The following is a 20,921-nucleotide window of genomic DNA, read 5'->3' on the forward strand; positions in this document are numbered from 1 at the left end:
TAAAGTCCATTAGGCTGCATAACTTCACATTATAATGGGATTTCAAGCATCACAACACAGCAAAGATCTTATCAGGGCATCAGCGGGCCTATAATGAAGGCTTAGAATGATAGAAATTAATAAGGCAAGTTTATTGAATGATGAAACAGGATGAAGCTTTTATGAAAGCATAGCATCTAACACTGAAGTGGTTTGTTGATAAGTGAATGAAAATCTAAACCTCTAATGACAGCTACAGAACCTTGCAGAAGATTCACTTTCTGTGCCATTAACTGTGTCTTTTGGCATGGAGGCTCATCTTGAGGCATATGCACAGTGTTCAGAAGCTTTTACTCACACACCTATGTAAATAATACACAAGAACCCAAAGTGGTGTAACCCATCAAGAGAGCAGAAAAAATATTATTGTAGACCTAATTAGGAAAGTTAGCGCTACTGCAGATCACCACAGGGTTTTGTCTTGATTGATTTGTTTTTACAAAATGGACTAAGGAGGAGAGGTCAGTGGGCTGTTCAGTCTGCATCGGTCCAGTTCCACAGGCTTTCTGCAAACCCAGTGCTCCAGATGGCCAGTGACATTCATCACTGTCAGTCTTTATTGTGGAATGTAATCTTACTAATAATATGACTTAACTGAGGCACTCTGGATTCCGTTTTCAATGCTTTTTTGGTATTTAAACAGATTATAGGGAGGTTTCAATATATATGCAAATAATTAGAGTTGCATAGAAAGCATCTAAAAGAAGCCTGTTCAGATAGCCACAGAAGTTACCAATTTACAATACACCATCCAATTGATTATAATGAAAAGGCATGCATATTTGATAGTCAGAATAAAGCAATAAAGATGTTAGTCTGGTGAATTACGGTGCCTTTTTGTCTTCAGAAGCACATAACGGGTGTGCAGTAATATCCATAACTAGATTTGCATCTCTAACAGAGTTTACCCAGTATATATGCTATTTTCATTCATTGAGGTAATTGTTTTACTCTAAATTACATTCTCTCTCATGAGATTTCCACCACGGATTATAGAATTTTACAGAAAGATGAAAACCTTCTTCAACCGCAAATATTTCCTGCTTATGTAATAGAATGAAGAACATAAAATATGGTTTAGTAGACTGTACACCAGGCAGACTACTTTATTAATATTTCTGCTGCAAACTTTGGTTCAACAATGTGCCAGAGTCTGACAGTGTTGTGTCTGTCTCGCTTAGGGAGGGTTTGACATCCCAGAGCGGATGTTCCACTGTGTGAAGAAGGAGTGGGAGTCGGCCTCCAGAGACAACATGGGGGACGTCAGAGAGCTGATGCCCGAGTTCTTCTACCTGCCAGACTTCCTGCTCAACTCCAACCACATTCAGCTGGGTCAGGCACAAACGTATCTGTATATCCAAATTAATCATTGAAAGCGAAAACAAATGTCCTGTTAAGAAAGTTCTTTGTTGAGCTGCATGAACACGTGAGTAAACTCCTTACATGGAGTTAATTGTGAATACAGGTAATTGTGCTCAGTTTGAATGACTTGTGTTTTGTAGTTTGTGTGAAATGGTGATGGTGTTTTGACCGTGTGTGTATCCATGTCTCTGCAGGCCGTTTGGAGGATGGTACTGCTCTGGGAGATGTGGTGTTGCCTCCGTGGGCAAAAGATGACCCCCAGGAGTTCATTAGGATCCATCGAGAGGTCAGTGACCCCTGACCTCACCCGGTCTGTCAATTGGCCAGTCTGTCCTGTTACACACAGGGGCTTTTCCCTCAAGACCTAATACTATGGCTCAATACTGGCTGTTGAGCATGATTTGGATTGAACATGTACGTTTTTATGATGTAAAACAAGTATCCATAGAAAACTCTTGGGATGGCGACACAGTGATAGTGTTGGTTGCAATCAGTCTGTTAGTGTTTATTCATCCTACCATTGTATAAGAGATCGATCTTATTCACAACACCCACTATCTTACTTCTTTATATTCTCAAAAGGCCATCTTCTCCCATCGGGCTTGACTCGGGGTCTTGACAAATGGAATTAAGTTATTTTAGTCCTGACTGTTTCCACAGATAATAAGCGCTTGTTGTGCTAATCAAGGAAAGCCATATATCTGCGCTAGACTACTGTCATTGCAGGACAACAAGCCTATTTAATCCAATTCAGGGCAGGCACAAGACTCTCTCTTTCCCATAACACTATTACTTCTGCCGTCTGTTTATTGGGCTGAATGTTCTCTCTCTGTTCTCAACACTTTTTTTCCCCCTCGTTCCCTCTGTGGGATAATTGTATATCACTGTCTCCTCTTTTTCTCTCACATGTTTGTTTGTTTTTTTCAGTATATCTGACCCTCCCTTTTTCCAATCCTTGGGCATCTATGATGGTTATCAGTCTGTAATCAACTGAACTACTCATATGACCTACCATTCTCATAAAATTAGTGATTTTAGAAGATTGTTTTTTCTTCCATACACAAATTAACTCAGGACAATATATGCTAGTTATGAGACTGAAATGTGTTTTTAGCTTTCTGTTGTTCCAGGTGTAGTTATTAAGATTGGGTTTAAGGATACTGCTGGTCATAATGGCCACTTTTCCTTCATTAACTGTTCAAAACCAATCTGGGCTAATTCAACCCAAATCATTCTTTAATTCTACCATGAAGATAAGCTCATAACACCGCAGTGAAGCTTCCTGCTGTTCTGGACTTTTAAATTGACTTTTGGAAGAAATCATGCAGTACCTGGATAGTTTGATTGGTTGTGCGCTGCATTGTCAAAGAAGTTTGTTGTGTTTCTTAACTCTCATATTAACAGTTTGAGGGATGGTTTGGGTCCCTCTGTAATAACAGTGAGTGCAGCACACTACTGTATTTTAAGGATGCGCAGCACAAGCATAGTAGGTTTGTAATATTATTTGAGTTGGTGGTCTTAGTTGGTGCAACAGTGTCCTCCTCCGCTGTGCCCCTTAGGCCTTGGAAAGTGACTACGTAAGTTCCCACCTCCACCTGTGGATCGACCTGATCTTCGGCCACCGGCAGCAGGGTCCGGCTGCTGTGGAAAGTGTCAACGCATTCCATCCTTACTTCTACGCCCAAAGGCACAGAAGGCGGCAGGATGCTGCAGACCCCCTCATCAAGACCACCAAACTGGGATACGTCAGCAACTTCGGCCAGGTTCCCAAGCAGGTAGGGAGGATGAACTAAGAACGGGAGGAGTGGCGGATGTAGAGTAAAGGATTCCCATGGGCCTTGAAAATCCTTGAAAGCTTGAAAAATCAAATAAGGCCTACATTTTTTTGAAAATTAATAGATGGCCTTGAAAGTACTTTGTTTTTTATTAAAATGTACCACCAAAATTCATCAATATGCCTTTAAGCTCTCTGGACCTCTCTGTCCTAGGATCAACACTTCATTCAGAGGGAAAACATGTCATGTCCTAAAACATGCCAATTTTGAGTCCTTCAATTTCACTAAACAAGGCCTTGAAAGTCATTGAAAATTCCTTGAATTTGATGTCAATGTGAGTGTGGGAACTCTGAGTGCAATACATGCTGCGTGCAGACATATCATATCATTGTGTTAAAATTAATCTTCCTCTGTGAATGATTTTCATCTGTCCCACAGCTCTTCACTAAGCCCCACCCGCCTCGCAGTGTCTCTAAGAAAGAAGGGCCGTCACCAGCCCACCCTACTCCGTTTTTCTTCAAACTGGACAGACTCAGGACCTCCGTCCAGCCATTTAGAGGTAAAACTAGACAGTAAAAGAACAGCTCAGCCAGAAAAAAGGCTATTTCATAATCTTAATCGAATGTATAAAATTAAAGCAAATAATAATACAGCCTATGCAACGCATGTACCCAAATAGCTGAATCAACGTTGCTGTTTCTGTGTGAGAAAACTAAACTCAATCAATTATAGTCATCTTCATTTCGTACCATTTTATATTGTTCCTCCTTTATTTCATTTCACACCATTTGATGTCAATTATTATATACAAGATGTGCCTAGCTCTCGTGGGAGCCATTGAAACAGGCTGGGTACGTCCATAGATTAATTTACACTATGGAAGGGGTGGAAGGCGCTATCTGTTAGAGCTACAATATGGAGATGACTCTTCCGCTGAGCCCTACTTAATAATCTGAATATCCCTACAGGCCCACTGAGGGAGAGGAGATGAATCTGTGAATGCTCTGGGAGGGATTCCTGCATATTACATTTCATATTAAATCTTAGAGTGTCTGATCTGATCAATAAGCAGATAGAGATGAATAGGAGGAGGAATACTAAGACTAATGCAGACACAACTTCTTTCTGGGGATTTTAGAAGCAGAGCTGGCAATAGGATATAATGATTTCTGCCCGTTCCTGCATGAATAGGTCAATTACAGGCGCAATTACAGCCCCTCTCTCTCTCTCTCTCATGCGCACACACACACACACACACACACACACACACCTTGTGCTGTCCAGGATGCATGTGTCCCCCCAGGGCAGAGCCTCAGCATGGTGTAACCTGGGAATAGCTGTTTAATTGCCCAGTTTTCTGTGGTCAATTTAATGAAATTCACTGCAAGTTTACTGAGCCACCAAACTCTTTAATGTGATGTTTTTGAAGAGCCATTACCTTTATTTGACCAGGTAAGTTTATTCAGGTACACTAAAGGCAGAATGAGGTCACTTTTACTGTTTTTTGTTTGTTTTTTACAGTATAACTTTTTATGCCTGTGTATGTCTTAAGTGACAAATTAGAAAAAACACACACTCAGTTGTTCCATTTCTCTTACGGCTCATGTTGCCCAACTCTCAGTAAGTCTCTGAACAAACACTGCTGTCCCTCCTGCAGAGCTGCAGAGAGGCCCAGTGGGTCAGATACTGTGTCTGGAGAAAGAGGTCCTGGTCCTGGAGAGAAACCGGCTTCTCCTGTCGCCTCTGTGGAGCTGCTTCTTCAGCTGGGGCTTCCCTGACAACAGCTGTGCCTTTGGAAACTATGCCACAGAGAAGGTATATACACTCACCGAGCACTTTATTAGGAACACCTGTACACCTGCTTATTCATGCAATTATCCATTCAGCCAATCATGTGGCAGCAGTGCAATGCATAAGATCATGCAGATATAGGTCAGCAGCTTCAGTTAATGTTCACATCAAACATCAGAATGGGGAAAACATGTGATCTCAGTGTCTTTGACCGTGGCATGGTTGTTGGTGCCAGACGGGCTGGTTTGAGTATTTCTGAAACTGCTGATCTCCTGGGATTTTCACACACAACAGTCTCACACAGAATGGTGCAAAAAACAAAAAACATCCAGTGAGCGGCGGTTCTGCGGACGGAAACGCCTTGTTGATGAGAGAGGTCAGAGGAGAATAGCCAGACTGGTTGGAGCTGACAGAAAGGCTACAGTAACTCAGATAATCTCATTACAACTGTGGTGAGCAGAAAAGCATCTCAGAATGCAACACGTCAAACCTTGAGGCGGATGTCACTTTGGTAGCCGGTTGACATTGAGCTGAAAGCTGATACCTACACAGTATTAGCATGGTGTTCCTAATAAAGTGCTAGGTGAGTGTACATGTAATGGGCCTATACAGGAGATCGAATAATTCTGTCTGAATACGAGAGGAGGATTGTGGGAAAATTCACAGCTGAAGTGTGCAGATTTGTAGTTAAAGTTGGTAAATGAATTAAACTGTCAAAATAAGTTTAATGTCACAGTAAAAACTTTTACATCCTTTTATTAATTGTATACTGTTCAATAATTATCAGACACGATTTGTAGAAGATAATTTTCTCAAGTTTGATAGAGAAAAGAGAAAATACAGAGAAAAGTCTCACCCTGACTGGCCTGAGTAACCTGAATTTGTCTGTTGAATTTGAATAGTGCCATGGAAAAAATATAATAACAATAATAATAATCTTTATTTATATAGCACTTTTCAAAATTTGTAATTTAAGTTATAAGATATGAGTTATTAATAATAGCAATCATAATAAAAACAATAAATAAACAAAAGGTAAGATAAAAAGATCCAGCCATATGGATGACAACAAATGGAATAATATGACAGACAAGGCAACAAGGATAAAAAATTTATACAAGTCAAAGGTTACAAAAAGGCCTTATGATAAAAGTATGTATTAAGAAGAGATTTGAATAATGATGAATTTGATGAAGATTAATGAAATCATTACCCCATCACTCTCCAGACCTTTGCAGTGTGTGAGAGTTTGTGTGACTGGGGGCAGATGCTATGCGCCGCCTGTCCCAACCAGACCACCATAGTCACTGCAGGGGCCAGCGCTGTGGTGTGTGTGTGGGACGTAGCAGTCAACAAGGACAAACTCACTCACATGAAACTGAAACAGGTGAGTCTGTCTGCATGTGTGTGACAGAGATTAAAATGATCCCGAATGTCATACTGACCCCTTTGTTTTTCATAGCCGCTGTACGGCCACACCGATGCGGTGACATGCCTGGCTGTGTCCGAGGTCCACAGTCTGATAGTGAGTGGCTCCCGCGACCTCACTTGTATCCTGTGGGACCTGGAGGAGCTGAGCTACGTCACCCAGCTAGCGGGACACAAGGCCAGCATCACCGCACTGGCTATCAACGAACTCACTGTGAGTCTGTTCTCTCTGTCTCTCTCTCTCTCTCTCTCTCTCTCTCTCTCTCTCTCTCGCTCTCGCTCTCTCTCTCTCTGTGTTGTGTTGCTATAGCATTTAAATTACAGGACGCCAAACAGGAACAATAATCATAATTGATAGCAGTAATGAACGTGGGAAGAATAATGAATAAACAATAACGGTTATAATAACAGTAAATGATTATAAGATCATAACAGTAAAATAGATAGTAATAGTAATAGATAGTAGTAAAACAGAGAGAGAAATAAAACTATAAAACCGTCAGTTGTAGGTGCTTGGTAGTAGTAGTAGTAGAATACACATTTTTCTTGTTTTTCAAGTGCGTTAAAATCTGGTGTTTTCCAAGATTTTAGGAAAAAATGTCTCTCTCTCTCTCTCTCTCGCTCTCTCAATCTCTTCTCCATACCTCTTTCTCCATTCCCCATCCCATGTTGTTCCCGTTCATTTGACCCTCAGTATGAGGAAGGGAGGGTTCTTCTCACTGCTGACAGCACGCATATCCTCTTTGTGTGTGTTTTTTTGTGTACATACTGTGTGTGTGTGTGTGTGTGTCTGTATCCATGTTACTCTGTCCAAGGGTGAGATAGCGTCGTGCGCAGGAGCTCTGCTGTACCTGTGGACCATGAAGGGTCAGCTGCTGACCTGCCTCAACACTTCCTGCGGGCCTCAGGCAGACATCCTGTGTGTCAGCTTCACGCAGCGAAACGAGTGGGACGCCAGGAACGTCATCGTCACCGGCTGTGCAGATGGCATCGTACGGGTGAGTGTCTGTGTGTGTATAATAAGTGTGAGAGGGAACGTCTGTCTTTGAAGTCGCTCCCTGGTAAGCTCTTTGTCGGACTAATAGGCGAGAAAGAGAGTTTCTGCTTTGTAGTTGTACAGCAGGCTGTATAGTATTCAAATATGGCAGTCATTATATTGGTATTAGCCTTGCAGGTAGCAGCTTGGATGTCCACCAAGGTATTAATAACAGCATATGGGTTGTGTGTGTGTGTGTGTGTGTGTGTGTGTGTGTGTTGTGTGTGATTGTTTTTTTCTTAGGATTAATATAAGCATATGCTGCCTCTCTGCAATCAAAACTGCAAACTCTAAATTGGGCTTCACTTGGGAATGGGTGCCCATGCCACATACACAACACACACAAATGGGATTATTACCTTATTATTACCTTGAGTTATGGCGCGTGTCTCCGTGCGTGTGTGTGTGTATGTGTATTATTATGTTGAATTATGTCTGATTTTGCTACTCGTTATGTGTCTCTCATACAGATATGGAGGACAGAGTACACCAGAACACAATTACCCGGCCCTCCAGAAGAGCCTGTGTCCCCAGGGCAAGACCATACAGCGCAGACAGAGAGAGACGGTAATGCTACTGTCGCACAGCTAACCCTAATGCGTACGGCATAACATGTGGCAAAGAGATATTCATGTAGGTATTATATTTACAACAGCACAGATGGTGGGATCGGCTGACAGTAGCACAACTGTGGAATTGTCTGAAGTGCAATGTTACAAAAACAAAATGTTTCTTGCGTTTCATATTTGAAACCAAAATCCATAGTTATCTAACTAGATTTATTCTTAAGTGTGAGAAGATTATTCTTAACTGCTCATCCCTCAGCTAGACAGCGTGGTTTCCAGATGAGAGTTTATAATGCTTGCCCCATCCCTCGCTAGCATTAGGGCTAGCAGAAATTATGTTGTTATAAAGTTATTAAACATAGAGGCAGTAAACACTGATGAGTAATTCTGCTGACGTGTGTGTGTGTGTATAATTTAGAAAGCAATAATACCCAGATCCAATTTGGCATACGTTGGTTACAGCCTCGCGTCACCTCATAGGAGTATTACGCTTGGCAAATTACATTGGGACAAGTCTTTGCGTAACAGTGAAGCATTTATATTGGAGGGATTTTTCTCCCTTTAACAGCCTGCTGACCACAGATAAACACCGTGTTTAATTCACATCAGTTTCGTTTTTTTTTTTTTGTGGGGACCATTTGCTGCAGTAGGTCAGGGTGCTACTGTACAGTCAGGGTGGACACCTTCCCTGTGATTCAGTGATTACTGCAAGATGATAATTCAGCTGAAGTATTTCCATCCTGCATGATGTATCTGTGTGTTGTTTGGTCCACAGTGGGCAGCTTGTGCCAGGGTAAAGGCTGGGAGAGACATCTGGTGTTATGCCGAGAGTTGAGCCGCAGTCAGGCGGTGTCCCAACGCCGCTACAAGACCAATCCAGCCATCACAGCCCTGGCCATGTCCAGGTATAGTAAATTACATGCAGTACGCACACTCACACCAGGGTAAGGTTTGATTTGTTTTACATTTTATCACTTGAAGCTCTGCATTAAAATTGAATGTCAATGTATAAAAAAGAGCATTCATTCCTAATCAAACAATTTTCAGTATTTCAATTGTGTTTTCACTTCTGGAATTGACTGAATTGAAAATGAATTGATGCCAACTCTGCCTCATACATACTGTATTATACTTATGTGTATTCTCGCATACCCTACAGAATACATTAGCTTAACCTCACTGATTTGAAGTAAGCAGCTATTTTTCATGGTATAAAACCCCTCTCTCTCTCTGTCTGTGCAGGAGTCATGGTACCCTGCTGGCCGGCGATGCCTGGGGCAGAGTTTTCACCTGGACCTGTGAGTGAGAGGTACAATCGTTCCTCCAGCCACCTTCTCTATACAACCTTTATCTTCTCCTGAGTGTCCGAATGCTGGCAGGAGAGACACAATCAGAGAGACTCGGATGCAGACCTTCGTAGGCGTGCAGAATCCATTAGCGTCTCATATCTTAAACCAGCTGAGGATCAAGAGCTGGTTTAGTTCTTCGTTTGTGCATGCTTTCAGGGAAGGCCATGATATCATATTTGGATATTTAAGCCTCAGTGTATGTACAGTACAGTAGATAAAATGAAGGTGACAGGAAATCTGCAAATCTGACAAATATGTTACTTACTGTACTTCCTTGGTAAATATTTAATTCTGTATGTGTGTAAATACTGAATTTTAACAAATCTGAATAAATCCTTATTGCTATTGATCATTTGCCTAATTCTACTAATTTGAGTCTCTATTTAAAATATCAACTGTGATTCCCAGCAGTTATATAAAAATCTGGAGGTTTCCTGGATTTCTTTTCTTTTTTTTTCTTTCAAATCAGCAGAGGTTTTATCAAGATGAAAGAGACTGAACTGTTGTCAGGAGGATTTCAGCTTATTGCTAAAATCAGGTATTGATGCAGCAGTAGCCTTTAAGGGGCTTTGGACCATGCAGAAGGCTCAAATTCCCAGACCGGCTGGTAAAATCTGGTTGGGGAAAGTTATGAGAAACACTCCGCCCTCCCCTCCCTTAAAAACAATCATCGAGGTTATCTTGGGCAAGGCACTGTGGTTGTACTGGGCAGCTCCCAGGTGGAAATGAAAGTAAGTGTGTGAATGTGAAGCAGGGCAGTGCTGAGCAAGAGCCCGCATGCTCCGTCAACTTTCCCTGGAGAAATAAAGCTTTAAAAAGGATTGTAGAACTAGAGCGCTTCCTTTCTTTCTCCTGTTTCACACGCATTTCACAACAAACATCCCATAACATAAAAGTATGGCATGTAAACATGTTAGCGTGGTATGCTAGAAGAGTTATAGCTGTAGCTGTGTTTGGGTATGTGGTTGTGGCATGAGAGATCGAGGATGTTTTGTCAAGTTGTTGTGAAGTGTTTACTGGGCTCACTTTTGTTCTTTACAATGTGTTTTCAATCTCATCTAATGTGGCCTTTGAAAGTATGTAAATGTTTAACTGCTCTTTGAACCATTATCCTCTACAAGTTTATTGTGTGCGTTTCAAGTGTATGTGTTGTAGTGGATGTTGTAAAATTTATTTGGGTGTTGTTGAGAATTTCAGGTATCGTCTCTCTTGTCCTGGCCATTCTTGTGTGTGTGTTTATGGTTGGCCTACTTGTCTGTGAGCCACATCAGACTGCTCAAACTCCTCATCAGCTAAACTGTACATGATCACATAATCACTCCAGCGCCTCAACAACACATTCCTGGGTGAATGTGACCCACATGAAGAGACTCAGTGTGAAACTTACCCTTTCTAACTCTTGAGTGTTATCCTTTCAGTGGAAAAGCACAATACTGACACTCTTGCATCCGTGCATTCATACTCCTGCAGATACGTTGCTCAGTTAAAATGAGGGCGAATTGCTGAGATGAAGCTCTCTCTCTCTGTCTCTCTCTCTCTCTCCCTCACTCGCTCACTCTCTCATGCACATGCACCACTATTCTCTCTATCATAAAGGAGGAGGTCTCTCTCTTTAACCTTTGTGTGTGTGGCTAATTGTGCTAAGTGGAGTAGCTTAATAGAGTGGAAAATAGTCCTCATAATTTTCCCAGAGAGCGAGCAATGACCTTCTCTAAAGACAACGGCCATCTCCATTCTCTCTACACCACTGGTTTTATGATATGAAATGTCAAACCATTGGGTTCCTCAGAATAATTAAATCAAATAAATTATTGCACCTAGGCAGAACCATCTTGTAGCCTAACCCAATTATAATGCACTGTAAAGCTAATTATTAACCATGATTACAATTAGTCTAATTTGAATAAATGTAGTCATTAGTGGGTTCATCCTAGTCAGTGAGTCTGAACTGTGGGGGATGATGCTCTCTCTCTCGCTCCCTCCCACTCACATGGAGAGAAGGGTGTGGACGAGCATCATTCTCTTTCTCCACACCTCTATCTTCATTCCATTTTTCACAAACTGACCTTCACAAAATGGCCTACACCCTTCACCTTTCCTGGGCATCCGAGCGTGATGCCTGCTGCCTCCAGAATTCACATTTGCTGTTTATGTCTGTGCTGTGTTGAGACTTAAATCAGAAGCAGCAGGCTCCCACACTGTTTCTGCCCCATTTCAATCTCCTAACTGTTCTCAAGCAAGCCGTAGAAAAACTAAAACTCACTAAATATTTAAACCAATATTTTATAGGCATGATTTATATGAAGTAACGACTGTTTGTACACATTGAATGTCAGAACCAGGCATACATTTATTCAATTGGTGTATTAGTACGGTAATTATAGACACATTTTAAAAAAAGCTGAGTGTTACAATGCCTTATGGCACTACAGTAAGTGAGCCTGGACAACAGTCTCTTGCCACACAGTCCCCTGGGTTTGTACACCAATAGTTAACAGTAAAAGCATTCCTGAACAAACATCTGGCACACAGGCCAGCGATGCCAACAAACAACACCAAAACAACAGCATTATGAGAACCAAAAACTGCAGTGATCGAACGGGACCTTGCAGAAAGGCAAAGCCCCTAATCCCATTTACAAACAGAGCGTGCTTATAACCAAAGAGAATGCTAAATGCCATACAGATAGTTCATAAATATAGTCCTTTGGGATGTCACTGGATTCAATTTAGATGATTGAATCTCTGCCCTCGCCAGGAGGTTCAGTAACATCCGTGTGTCCAAAGCTGTTGTGTTTACAGCCGTTTTTCCTGGAAGAGGATCTGAGCGTACACAGTGTCCGAGCTGGAGTCTGTGGGGTCAGGGCCGGAGGAGGCCGGGGGCTCCGGCCTCGGTCTGACCAGCTCCAGCTCTGCGTATGTCAGGCTATCCTCCTGTGACACTCGCGGCTAGAGGAGGGAGGCAAAGGGAGAGAGAGGCTTGAGGGAACGTAGCCAGGAGATACGACTACAGAGGAAAATATTTTGGATATGAGCGTAAACAATTCTGCTTTTCCCTCAGAAAATAAATATGAATTGGGACCACATGTGCCTTGTCTGTGACATCTTTGTTATAATAATCCTTTTTCAGCGTATCAGTAGTAGTATTCTTCCTCTTTCCGAGGTAAATATGTGCTTAGTTTGTGAGTGCTTTTCAGCTGTAGAAAGTATGTGTTTACAGACTTTGCAGGACCTCCTGGAACATTCAGTTTAGGAGAAAAACATTTTGTACAATAGGAGCCCTATCCAACAACCTCACAAGTCCAAGTCGCACTAATCCAATCAGTATGTTCGTGTGAAAGACTCCTTCACATCTCTGGACCTTCATTTCACTACAAAATCACAAAAATAACATCAGTAGAAATACTGATGATCCTTAGTTTGAATAGTTCTTCCCTGTATACTTGTTTGGCACTTTTATTGTAAATATAAAACCAATGAAGCGCTCTAAATAAATAATTGTGTTTGAGAAGCAATAAAGCTAAATAGAATTATCAGCCTCATAACTGAATGAAGACACAGCAATAAACTCCAGTAGACAATCAAGCAATCTGGTGAGACAAATTCCCTCTTGCATGTATCTCAATAAAATTGAAAAATTGCATGCATGAAAAAGCAGTTTTTTAAAATGTAAATAATAAATGAATTGTAACAAAAAGGATTAAATGCATAATATGGTTCATAAATGGTGTAACTGAAAGCGCAGACATATGTAATGCAATAACTGAGCTTTACTTAAGTGTGCTGATGGGTGAGAGCAAGAGGACTTACGGTTGCAGATCTCCTCGACTGGGTCTTTAACCTTCTGGGCTTTCGAGGTCTCTGTGCAGCAACAGGCGCTGAAAAACACAAACAATGCAGCTCCACTCAGAACAACGACCTGGAAGAACAGACTCACAAACATGACTGTGTGGTTGAAGGCAACGCCGTCCTTTCAGTGTCAAATTGTACCTTAGACAATACAGACAGCAGGATTTTAGCCAAGTTTCATCATCATTGCTTTCTGCCCCAGTCACTCCTTTGTCTGCTTCATATTCCATAACTATACTATTTTCATCAGATTTTCATACTGTTTCATCAATTGAATTATACTATGGATATCATTTTCTGCTTGTGTCCTTGCTGGATACATAATTTATTTATTTATTATTCCTATTCAATGTCACAGGGTGCTGGAGCCTATCCCAGCATGCATTGGGCGGAAGGCAGGGACACACCCTGGACTGGTCGCCAGTCCATTACATGGCTAACACAGACAGACACACCCTCACTCACACTCACACCTATGAGCAATTTAGAGTCTCCAATCCACCTGACCTGCATGTCTTTGGAATGTGGGAGGAAACCGGAGCACCCAGAGGAAATTCATGTGAACATGGGGAGAACATGTGAATTCTGAGGTGACGATGCTGAGCCACTGATCCACCGTGCCACCTCTTGCTGGATAGACTACATTTCTAAGACATTGTTTTCTTGGATGTTCAAAGCAGAATATAAGGCCATTTTATTTCACTGCATAATCCGTATTTGCAGCACAATAGACCTCTAAAGGAATTTAAGCCATCCAAGAGGTCACATCCCCCCTTCAGGTAGGCTAATTTTATATAAATACCATTAAGATAGTAGTATTCAGTATTGTGTTCCACCACCCACTGCTACCACTACACTGTAATAACAGTTTACCTTTAGTTGGTATGTGTGGCGGTGGCTCCTCAGGCACTTTAGGTGTGGTTGATGTTACTTTTCTGGCAGGTTTCTGCCTGGTCTCTTTCCTTTGTGCTCTGGGAGAGGAGCTGGAGGAACTGACAGAGCTGGTTACAGTCTCTCCTGAGCTGTATAGAGCAGAAGAGTTCAAGTTTAGTAGACGGTCTGTACCAGGCTTAAAACCAAGGCCTTATTGATGAGGATTTACCTGCTTTCTGGACACTTGACCAGGAGGTAACTGGCTGTGGAGAAAACAGCAGAGAAAATGTTGATGTATTGTTTTGAATAGGCAAAGTGAAACAGAAAATGTAAGTTTAGGATAATGAATGATAGTTCTACCTTTGAGCCTGTGTCTGCTGTAAAAGTACTGGCAGGTTAGAACCAGAGTGAACAGGAAGATAGATAGCAAGCCCAGTGAGCAGATCAGCACTGCACACAGATACACATCTGCAAAACACAGACAGACATACCATGCTACCATATGGTGCAATGTGAACATGCAAAAGGGCATCAGAACAGTCACATTAACATAGACTTGTTTTATTGTAAAATGAAACAGAAGTAGACAAAGAACAATACCTGCAAATAAGCGCCACACTCCTTCACTGCTACCATCCTCAAGAGTAAAGTGCACTGGAAAAACAATTGTTGAAAAAGTCAGCAAAAAGCACAGAAATGTAGCACACTGTGTTGAGGACAGGAAACTCTGCCCAGCCTAAGTATCTTTGTAAATTGCCGTTGTCTGAGGGCATTGACCCAATACAGCAGACAACCTCAGTGGTTTCCTGAAATATCCAAACCGCTGTCATGAAGAGAGAGACTACTGCGGCATCAGCCAAACCCACCACACACACACACACACACACAGGCCTGGCTGCCTTGCTAGTCTTGGACAGTGTGAGGGTGTTCCCCCTTGCTCCGCGTCTACAATTCCTTTTTTGTTGCTTTGTCGCTTCACAATTGTTTTATGTGTGCTGTTTTCTTTGTGAACTTATCAGTGTGAAAAAAGAATGAATAAGGAAGTTGTTAGCATGCCAGTGGGTGCCAAGGAATGACTGATGAGTTGTATATAGGTCACGGGTATTGAGAGAGAGGTTGAGGAGAGTGAACAGAGGCTGTGTACATAAAGTACTTTGTCTCTGAACCCCATAATGTGTTTTTAATATGTCTTTTTAACACAGGAATGACATATTAATTAAAAAAAGATAAGACTTCAGTAAGCAACACTGGCCTTCACATTGTGACCACCCATGAAAAACTGTTATCAGCTTAAAACAGTTGATCACCATGTTTACACTGATTTTTTCCTTTTCCGATTCATTTCAGGCATAACAGTGTATGTGATTTGGGTTAACTGCAGAAGAAGCTGCAGGTTATGTAAGTAATACATTCCAATCTGGCATAGCAGGTGATATATATATGTATGCACATAGGGATGGATTTTTCAAGATAATGCTGCCTTCGATTTTTTTTTTCAGTTATTCATAGATTTATTCAAAAACCTGTGTCCAGTCCATGATCAGGTTACACAAATACCCAAATATGAAAAACTACCATCACCATGAAAGTAATAGCAGCATAAGGAAGAGGCCCCAATACATTGTTCAATAGTCAAATTATAGTGGAGTCTTACACATTTATTGAGGTGGTATATTTAACAGGCATCTCTTGACAATGTGAGCAGTTAACAATCATGAAAGTAGACCACATATCTGACCTTCCCACGATGGTTAACCACATGCTAAATCCCACATATGATCAGAGCACCCAGTGTGAGGTTAACAGATTGGCTCTGAAGCCTGTCAGACAGCCGGTATGTTACACACTCCCTACACATGTGTCTAGACTACCAGATGCGTATCAAACAGAGCCAGGCATGTACCACAATATGCAGGTATTCATGAAAGGCTCAAAAACTATTAGCTACAGATTTCGGCTCATCTTCTTCCCCCAAGTCCAGCTGTCAAGAAATGACTTAGAAAGGTCAACCCTCCTCTGAAAGCCACAACCTGGCAGGGAGAGACTACTAAAGCTGGAGCAGCGTCTTTACAGGCTGCCCAGTCCAGTGCTGTTATAAGACCTGATGTAACTGCTGGCTGTGTGCTCCGTGGACCACTTTAGAAAAGGAGCAGCCAGCATTTGGCTCAACCAATAAGTGCATATGGTCTGAAGTCAGGCTTCTGGGCTGAGCGAGTGGGCGAGAGTTGACCATCTCCCCTCTGGACAATATGAGAGTGGGCCATCTCAGTAGGGTGTAGCCTTTGTTCTGAGATCTGCGGACGGAGGGGATCCTTGGATTACAATTCTAACTTTGTTTTCTCTTTGTTCGCCCTCATAGTCTCAGCTCTTGTGTTCCCGGTTCTGTGGTCAACGCATGTCAGAGATGCCTGAGGTTGTGTGGCTTCCTCAGTGGGACAGTGCCGTGCATGTAGGGCAGGGCGTTGTCAGATCGCTCTGCCTGACTCAAACCTTCTGGCTTTGTTGAGAAACGGGGAGCGAAAGGTAAATGCAGCTATTACAGGTGTCAGTCATGTTAACGAAGAGAGTTTTGAAATCCTTTGTCCGGTCGGTGCGTTCCAGCATGACGGCTTCACTGCCAATTAAACCAATTAAATCAAATGAAGGCTTGTATTTCTACCAGAAGTGTGACTTTAATCAACCTCCTCAACTGTATGTAAAAAGAAGTGGTCAGGGTAAACATTTTAGTGCAGTATGCAATTTAAATTTCTTATCCACCAGGTTTGCTCCTGTTGTTTATTGTTGATTTCTGCTGGAACCTTGGCAGAAACTAAATAAGTTCCAGTGCAACTGAATTCTCCAGTAAATTTTATCCTGAGGGTTGCATAAAGTAAAACCAGAATGCTGACGTCATGTAGTTGAGAGTTTTTGAACGTATAGCCAGCTCAGCACCACTGCACCTTTTGCTCCTCACACACAGAGAGTGATATTGTTGAGTGTGGTTTGGCTGTGTGAGCTCATTGTTTTGAGATGGAAATGCCAGAGGATTGGGGTCAGACTCAAACACAGACAGGCACTACTTACAGCAAACGGCCAAGTTGGAGTCGGGGAATACATGCTACGCATTTCTGTTTGCACTTTGTCCTCTGTTAAAAAACTTTTGCTTTTCCATTAGAAAATGATTTCCATTGCCAGATGACATAGACAGCATGCCTCAGCTGAATGTGTGCGGCTGTTCTCTGTGTGGGGATTCCTGGGAAAGAAGGATTCCAGGATAAATGTTTTCGGAGAAATAACACCAGAAATCCCACTTCGTCAGTGACCAGAGATGTGCTGAGGAAATATTCTGTTTGTAGACGAGTCTCCTCCTCTCTCCTCAAAGGTGGTGAACAATACTATGTATAGTTTTACTGTGTTGCCAGGCCATCATAAGAGATAGAATTGTTTTTTTTGTTTTTTTTACTCGCCTGCCAGGACAAATGAAGGTTAAATAGAAAGGTTAGAAGGTTAGAATAAATTACATTGTATTTGATCTGGTGAAAAAGAGAGAGAGGTATCTGACTCCTAGCTGTAATAATGTAATTTTTGAAAAATTCTCTATTGCTTCAAAGCAAAATTGTCCTTTCACTTTCCCCCCTCCAGGGAACAGCACCGCTGAAGCTGATAGGGCTTCACTGTCTTGCTCAAGGACACTTCAGCGGGGCAGATGCTTACTGATACAGGGGCTCAAACCCTCAAACCTCATTCAGTTAAAGGACAATCTCCCTAACCACTAGGCTAACACACTGCCTCCAAAGACAGGGTATGCCCTGTCTAAGAAACGGCAGTTGTCCCTCTGACCCTCTACCCAAAACCCCACTCCTCCATCACTCAACCTTCATCCCCTTATCAACTGTGTCCCTGAGCCTGTCCGCACACAAATGTGACATGGAGAGCTGAGTGTATAAAAATGCACATTTATTTACCTGTGAGTTGTGTGGCGCTGGTACCATTGGACGATGCTCTCCATGTGTTTCTGTGTTTGCGGATCTCCTGGACTCTACAGGTGTAGAGGCCCTGGTCCTTCCCTGTCACATTGAGGATCAGCAGCCGGTACGCCTCTCCCTCCATCTCCTCATACAGACGAAACTTTGGCTGGGGGAAACGCCGGGTGTAGTTCCCGTACAGCTTCATTTTCTTTATGCCCAGCTTCACAATCAGAAGCTCGGAGGGCCGGGGTGACGGGGGAGAGGGGGACGGAGGGGCAGGAGGAGGCGAGAGAGTGGGAGCAGCAGGAGGAGAGAAGAACCAGCGGAGGACAAGTGCACTGTTACTCCTCTTCCTCTGAGACACCAGGCATGACAGTGTCAAGTTGTCGCTCTCAGTTACCATGACAACAGGCCCAGGGGTCACTGTCACATTCAGGGCGTAACATACCTCTGAAAAGACACACATACCGTACAGTAGGTACATACATATAAAAATATACCCACATACACATAAATACACACATATGCATGCATGCTATATTCTGCATGATCTAGTTGGAGCTTGCTGGCACCTCCCTACTTTTTTCAGCAAGTAATTAACTAGATTTGGTGATCTGCTCCAAATGGAAAATGCCTTTTGTGCAAGAGTTCTTTTATTTTTTTCAAGATGCTTGATTTCCTGCCAATTAAACATAATTGTAGCATTTAGACAAAGTAGGTTTATATGCACACCCACAGTGGTTGCTCATATTTATAGAGTTTCAGAGCTCACACGCTAAAGAAATCAGTGTTCTGTGTACATGTCATTTAATCATCAGATTGGATTTAGTCTATAATCACTAGAAAGCATAAAAAGAAGCCTACATAGATTTTTGTCTGTGCCTAGTCTACTTCTTTGAAGGAACTCAGGTTTTATTGTGTGTCTGCCAGCTAGGTCAGTTCTCTTTAGAAGAGACATAGAGTCTGGACACAATGTGGCTGATCAGACAGGCAAAGAGAATCTACAGGTGGGAAACATTTATCTTCAGTGCAGAGAAACACGACAAGATAACAGGGACCATCTGGGCTGCAGCGCTGCCTTGCTCTTGTTTGTGTTAGTGGGGGAATCTCCCCCAGGGTCTGTCCTGTACAATTTCATGTGACATCCGAGGCAGCAGTAGGGATTCAAACCAACATAATGCAACACTGAACATCACTATCTGACAGAGAGAGATTCGTGGGCAGGTTCTATCCACATATATGTGAGTAAAGTCCACTTCATACTAGTTAATAGAAGGCAAGTCAAACTGAGGTTTTCTCTGACCACAGAGAAGACTTACTGAACTCCACTGCAGTTTTGATTTTGCAGTGAGTGATTTTGCATTGATTTTAACTCAAGTCATTATTACCAATCAAGTATTGCACTCTCAACTTTTGGTTGTTGCAGAGAGAATGATTATTAGAAGATGTGTGTTTTATTTAGTTGACAGGATTACCATGCCAAAGTTCCATAATGCACTCAAAAAGTAGCGGTTTCACAGTTGTTAATGTTAAATCATAGATGAAGTTATTGCTGTAGACACTATTTTTTTGATAATTTCTTTCCTTCTTTCTTACTTTCTTTGTATTGTTGTAAACAAGGTAAACTTACCTGTGACCAGAGCCTTAGTCAGGACAAGGACCACTATAGAGAAGTACATTTTCCTCAGTCAGCGAATCCATAAACCCAGACAACTCCACCGCACTTACACAAGCAGCTACATTCAAAACACAGCCTCACTGCACGACCCACCAGAGCCCTTACCCACCATTAACTCCTCTCCTCTTTCTCCTCTTTTCTGTGTAATATGAAACAGTAAATGCTCTGTTCCCACTTAGAAACTCCCATCACACTCTCCCAGGACTCTCTCTCTCTCTCTCTCTCTCTCTCTCCCTCCCTCTCTCTCTCTCTCTCTGTCCTGCAAAACGTAGGAAATGTCATTTCCTGTGTTGCTGTGAGGAGTCTTGGACCAAGGCCCAGAACCCTAGAACTTTAAAGCAATGGTCAAGTCTCATGGTTTGTATTTGTGCGTGTGTGTGTGTCACATTGTGTATCATTTTGAGAAGCACACGATAAAAAGCTGAACACGCAATTCCATTGTCAAAGTTGCTCACACACAGAGGGAATCTACGGATCCCTGAATGTCTAGTGGTTAATTTCCTTAAAGCATCTCTCAATGAAGTTTACAAAGAGTAAATGCCAATCACAGAAGGGTGAGACCTGCGTATCTGCGTGTGTGTGCACTGCATGCATTTGCGTGTGTGCATGTGTGTGTGCATGCGTGTGGTGGGACCTCTCCCTGTCTGGCTGCTGGACAGAGTGGCATGGGCTTGTCTCTGGCTGTGGTTGTCAGACTGTCCCAGTGGTATGAAGCCTGCTGCTTTATTGGGCAGGCTAAACTGCTGAGGCAGGGCTTCTGCTGGCGCTCAGAGCTCCGCCAAAGCCAAATGGAATTACACAACACATTTAACCCTTCAGGTCTTATACGTGGGACTCTCTTGAAAAACATGGATCCCGTGAAGGAAAACATACCAAATGGCCTGATAACGTGATTTCATCTTTTTCTGTCTATGATGAAATCTTTTGAACAGCTAATTCTATTATACTAAAAGTTTGAGCTGAAGCTCAATTACTTTTTAAGCTGAGGGTCATGTGTAAAAAGTGCCAGAATGACAGTTTTTGTAATTGTGAAATGTACTATGTCTTCTCACCAACAACTTTTCATGGGATTTCCCTCAAGTTTTCCCTCATACTTCTTCAGCTGGAGTCTTTGCCCCAGCTGGTCGAGGATCCGCTCTCCTCTGCCCTGCAGTGGTCAAAGAAGGCTACTGCTTCTCGAGGGGATCAACAATAACATACATGAGGTAACTATGAAACTGGGGAATATG

The 20,921-nt window shown here is 42.3% G+C and overlaps 2 protein-coding genes across 3 annotated transcripts in view; one reads left to right on the forward strand and one right to left on the reverse strand.

Moving 5' to 3' along the window:
• Positions 1–9,695, forward strand: part of LOC139645572 (WD repeat- and FYVE domain-containing protein 4-like) — a 39,643-nt gene extending 29,948 nt beyond the window's left edge. Inside the window, exons 52-62 of the mRNA XM_071521322.1 lie at positions 1,221–1,371; positions 1,596–1,687; positions 2,961–3,176; positions 3,615–3,735; positions 4,834–4,991; positions 6,196–6,354; positions 6,430–6,609; positions 7,211–7,393; positions 7,902–7,998; positions 8,773–8,902; positions 9,240–9,695. Coding sequence (XP_071377423.1) covers positions 1,221–1,371; positions 1,596–1,687; positions 2,961–3,176; positions 3,615–3,735; positions 4,834–4,991; positions 6,196–6,354; positions 6,430–6,609; positions 7,211–7,393; positions 7,902–7,998; positions 8,773–8,902; positions 9,240–9,303 — 1,551 coding nt within the window. The 3' untranslated portion in view covers positions 9,304–9,695. The remainder of the gene's footprint in view (positions 1–1,220; positions 1,372–1,595; positions 1,688–2,960; positions 3,177–3,614; positions 3,736–4,833; positions 4,992–6,195; positions 6,355–6,429; positions 6,610–7,210; positions 7,394–7,901; positions 7,999–8,772; positions 8,903–9,239) is intronic.
• A 1,994-nt stretch (positions 9,696–11,689) lies between these two features.
• On the reverse strand, positions 11,690–19,867 carry vstm4a (V-set and transmembrane domain containing 4a). 2 transcript variants are annotated; one of them, XM_071521359.1, is made up of 8 exons: positions 19,645–19,867; positions 18,012–18,464; positions 14,668–14,721; positions 14,428–14,535; positions 14,297–14,330; positions 14,068–14,216; positions 13,156–13,223; positions 11,690–12,294 (listed from the first exon to the last, which is right to left on the reverse strand). In XM_071521359.1, exons 1-8 carry the CDS (start codon positions 19,691–19,693, stop codon positions 12,142–12,144), a joined length of 1,068 nt encoding a protein of 355 aa, XP_071377460.1. In that variant the 5' UTR covers positions 19,694–19,867; the 3' UTR covers positions 11,690–12,141. The 2 variants fall into 2 exon arrangements, with proteins under 2 accessions (XP_071377460.1, XP_071377459.1); XM_071521358.1 differs by having other exon boundaries at positions 14,428–14,562.
• Between the last annotated feature and the right edge of the window lie 1,054 nt (positions 19,868–20,921).

This window comes from Centroberyx affinis, unplaced genomic scaffold (genome assembly GCF_046629955.1).
Source record: "Centroberyx affinis isolate AG114_WGS23_722 - 3 ecotype Tasmania unplaced genomic scaffold, CSIRO-AGI_Caff_v1 ptg000885l_1, whole genome shotgun sequence".
In the NCBI taxonomy this organism is placed as follows: Eukaryota; Metazoa; Chordata; class Actinopteri; order Beryciformes; family Berycidae; genus Centroberyx; species Centroberyx affinis.

What these genes read in the sequence shown, in the direction of transcription:
- vstm4a (XM_071521358.1), bottom strand. Translation starts at nt 19,693, where the DNA reads ATGTACTTCTCTATAGTGGTCCTTGTCCTGACTAAGGCTCTGGTCACA. An exon ending in CAGCAGACACAGGCTCAAAG is followed by an intron (nt 14,331 to 14,427) that starts GTAGAACTATCA and finishes TTTTCTCCACAG; the next exon opens with CCAGTTACCTCCTGGTCAAG. An exon ending in AGTCGAGGAGATCTGCAACC is followed by an intron (nt 12,295 to 13,155) that starts GTAAGTCCTCTT and finishes TCCCTCCTCTAG; the next exon opens with CCGCGAGTGTCACAGGAGGA.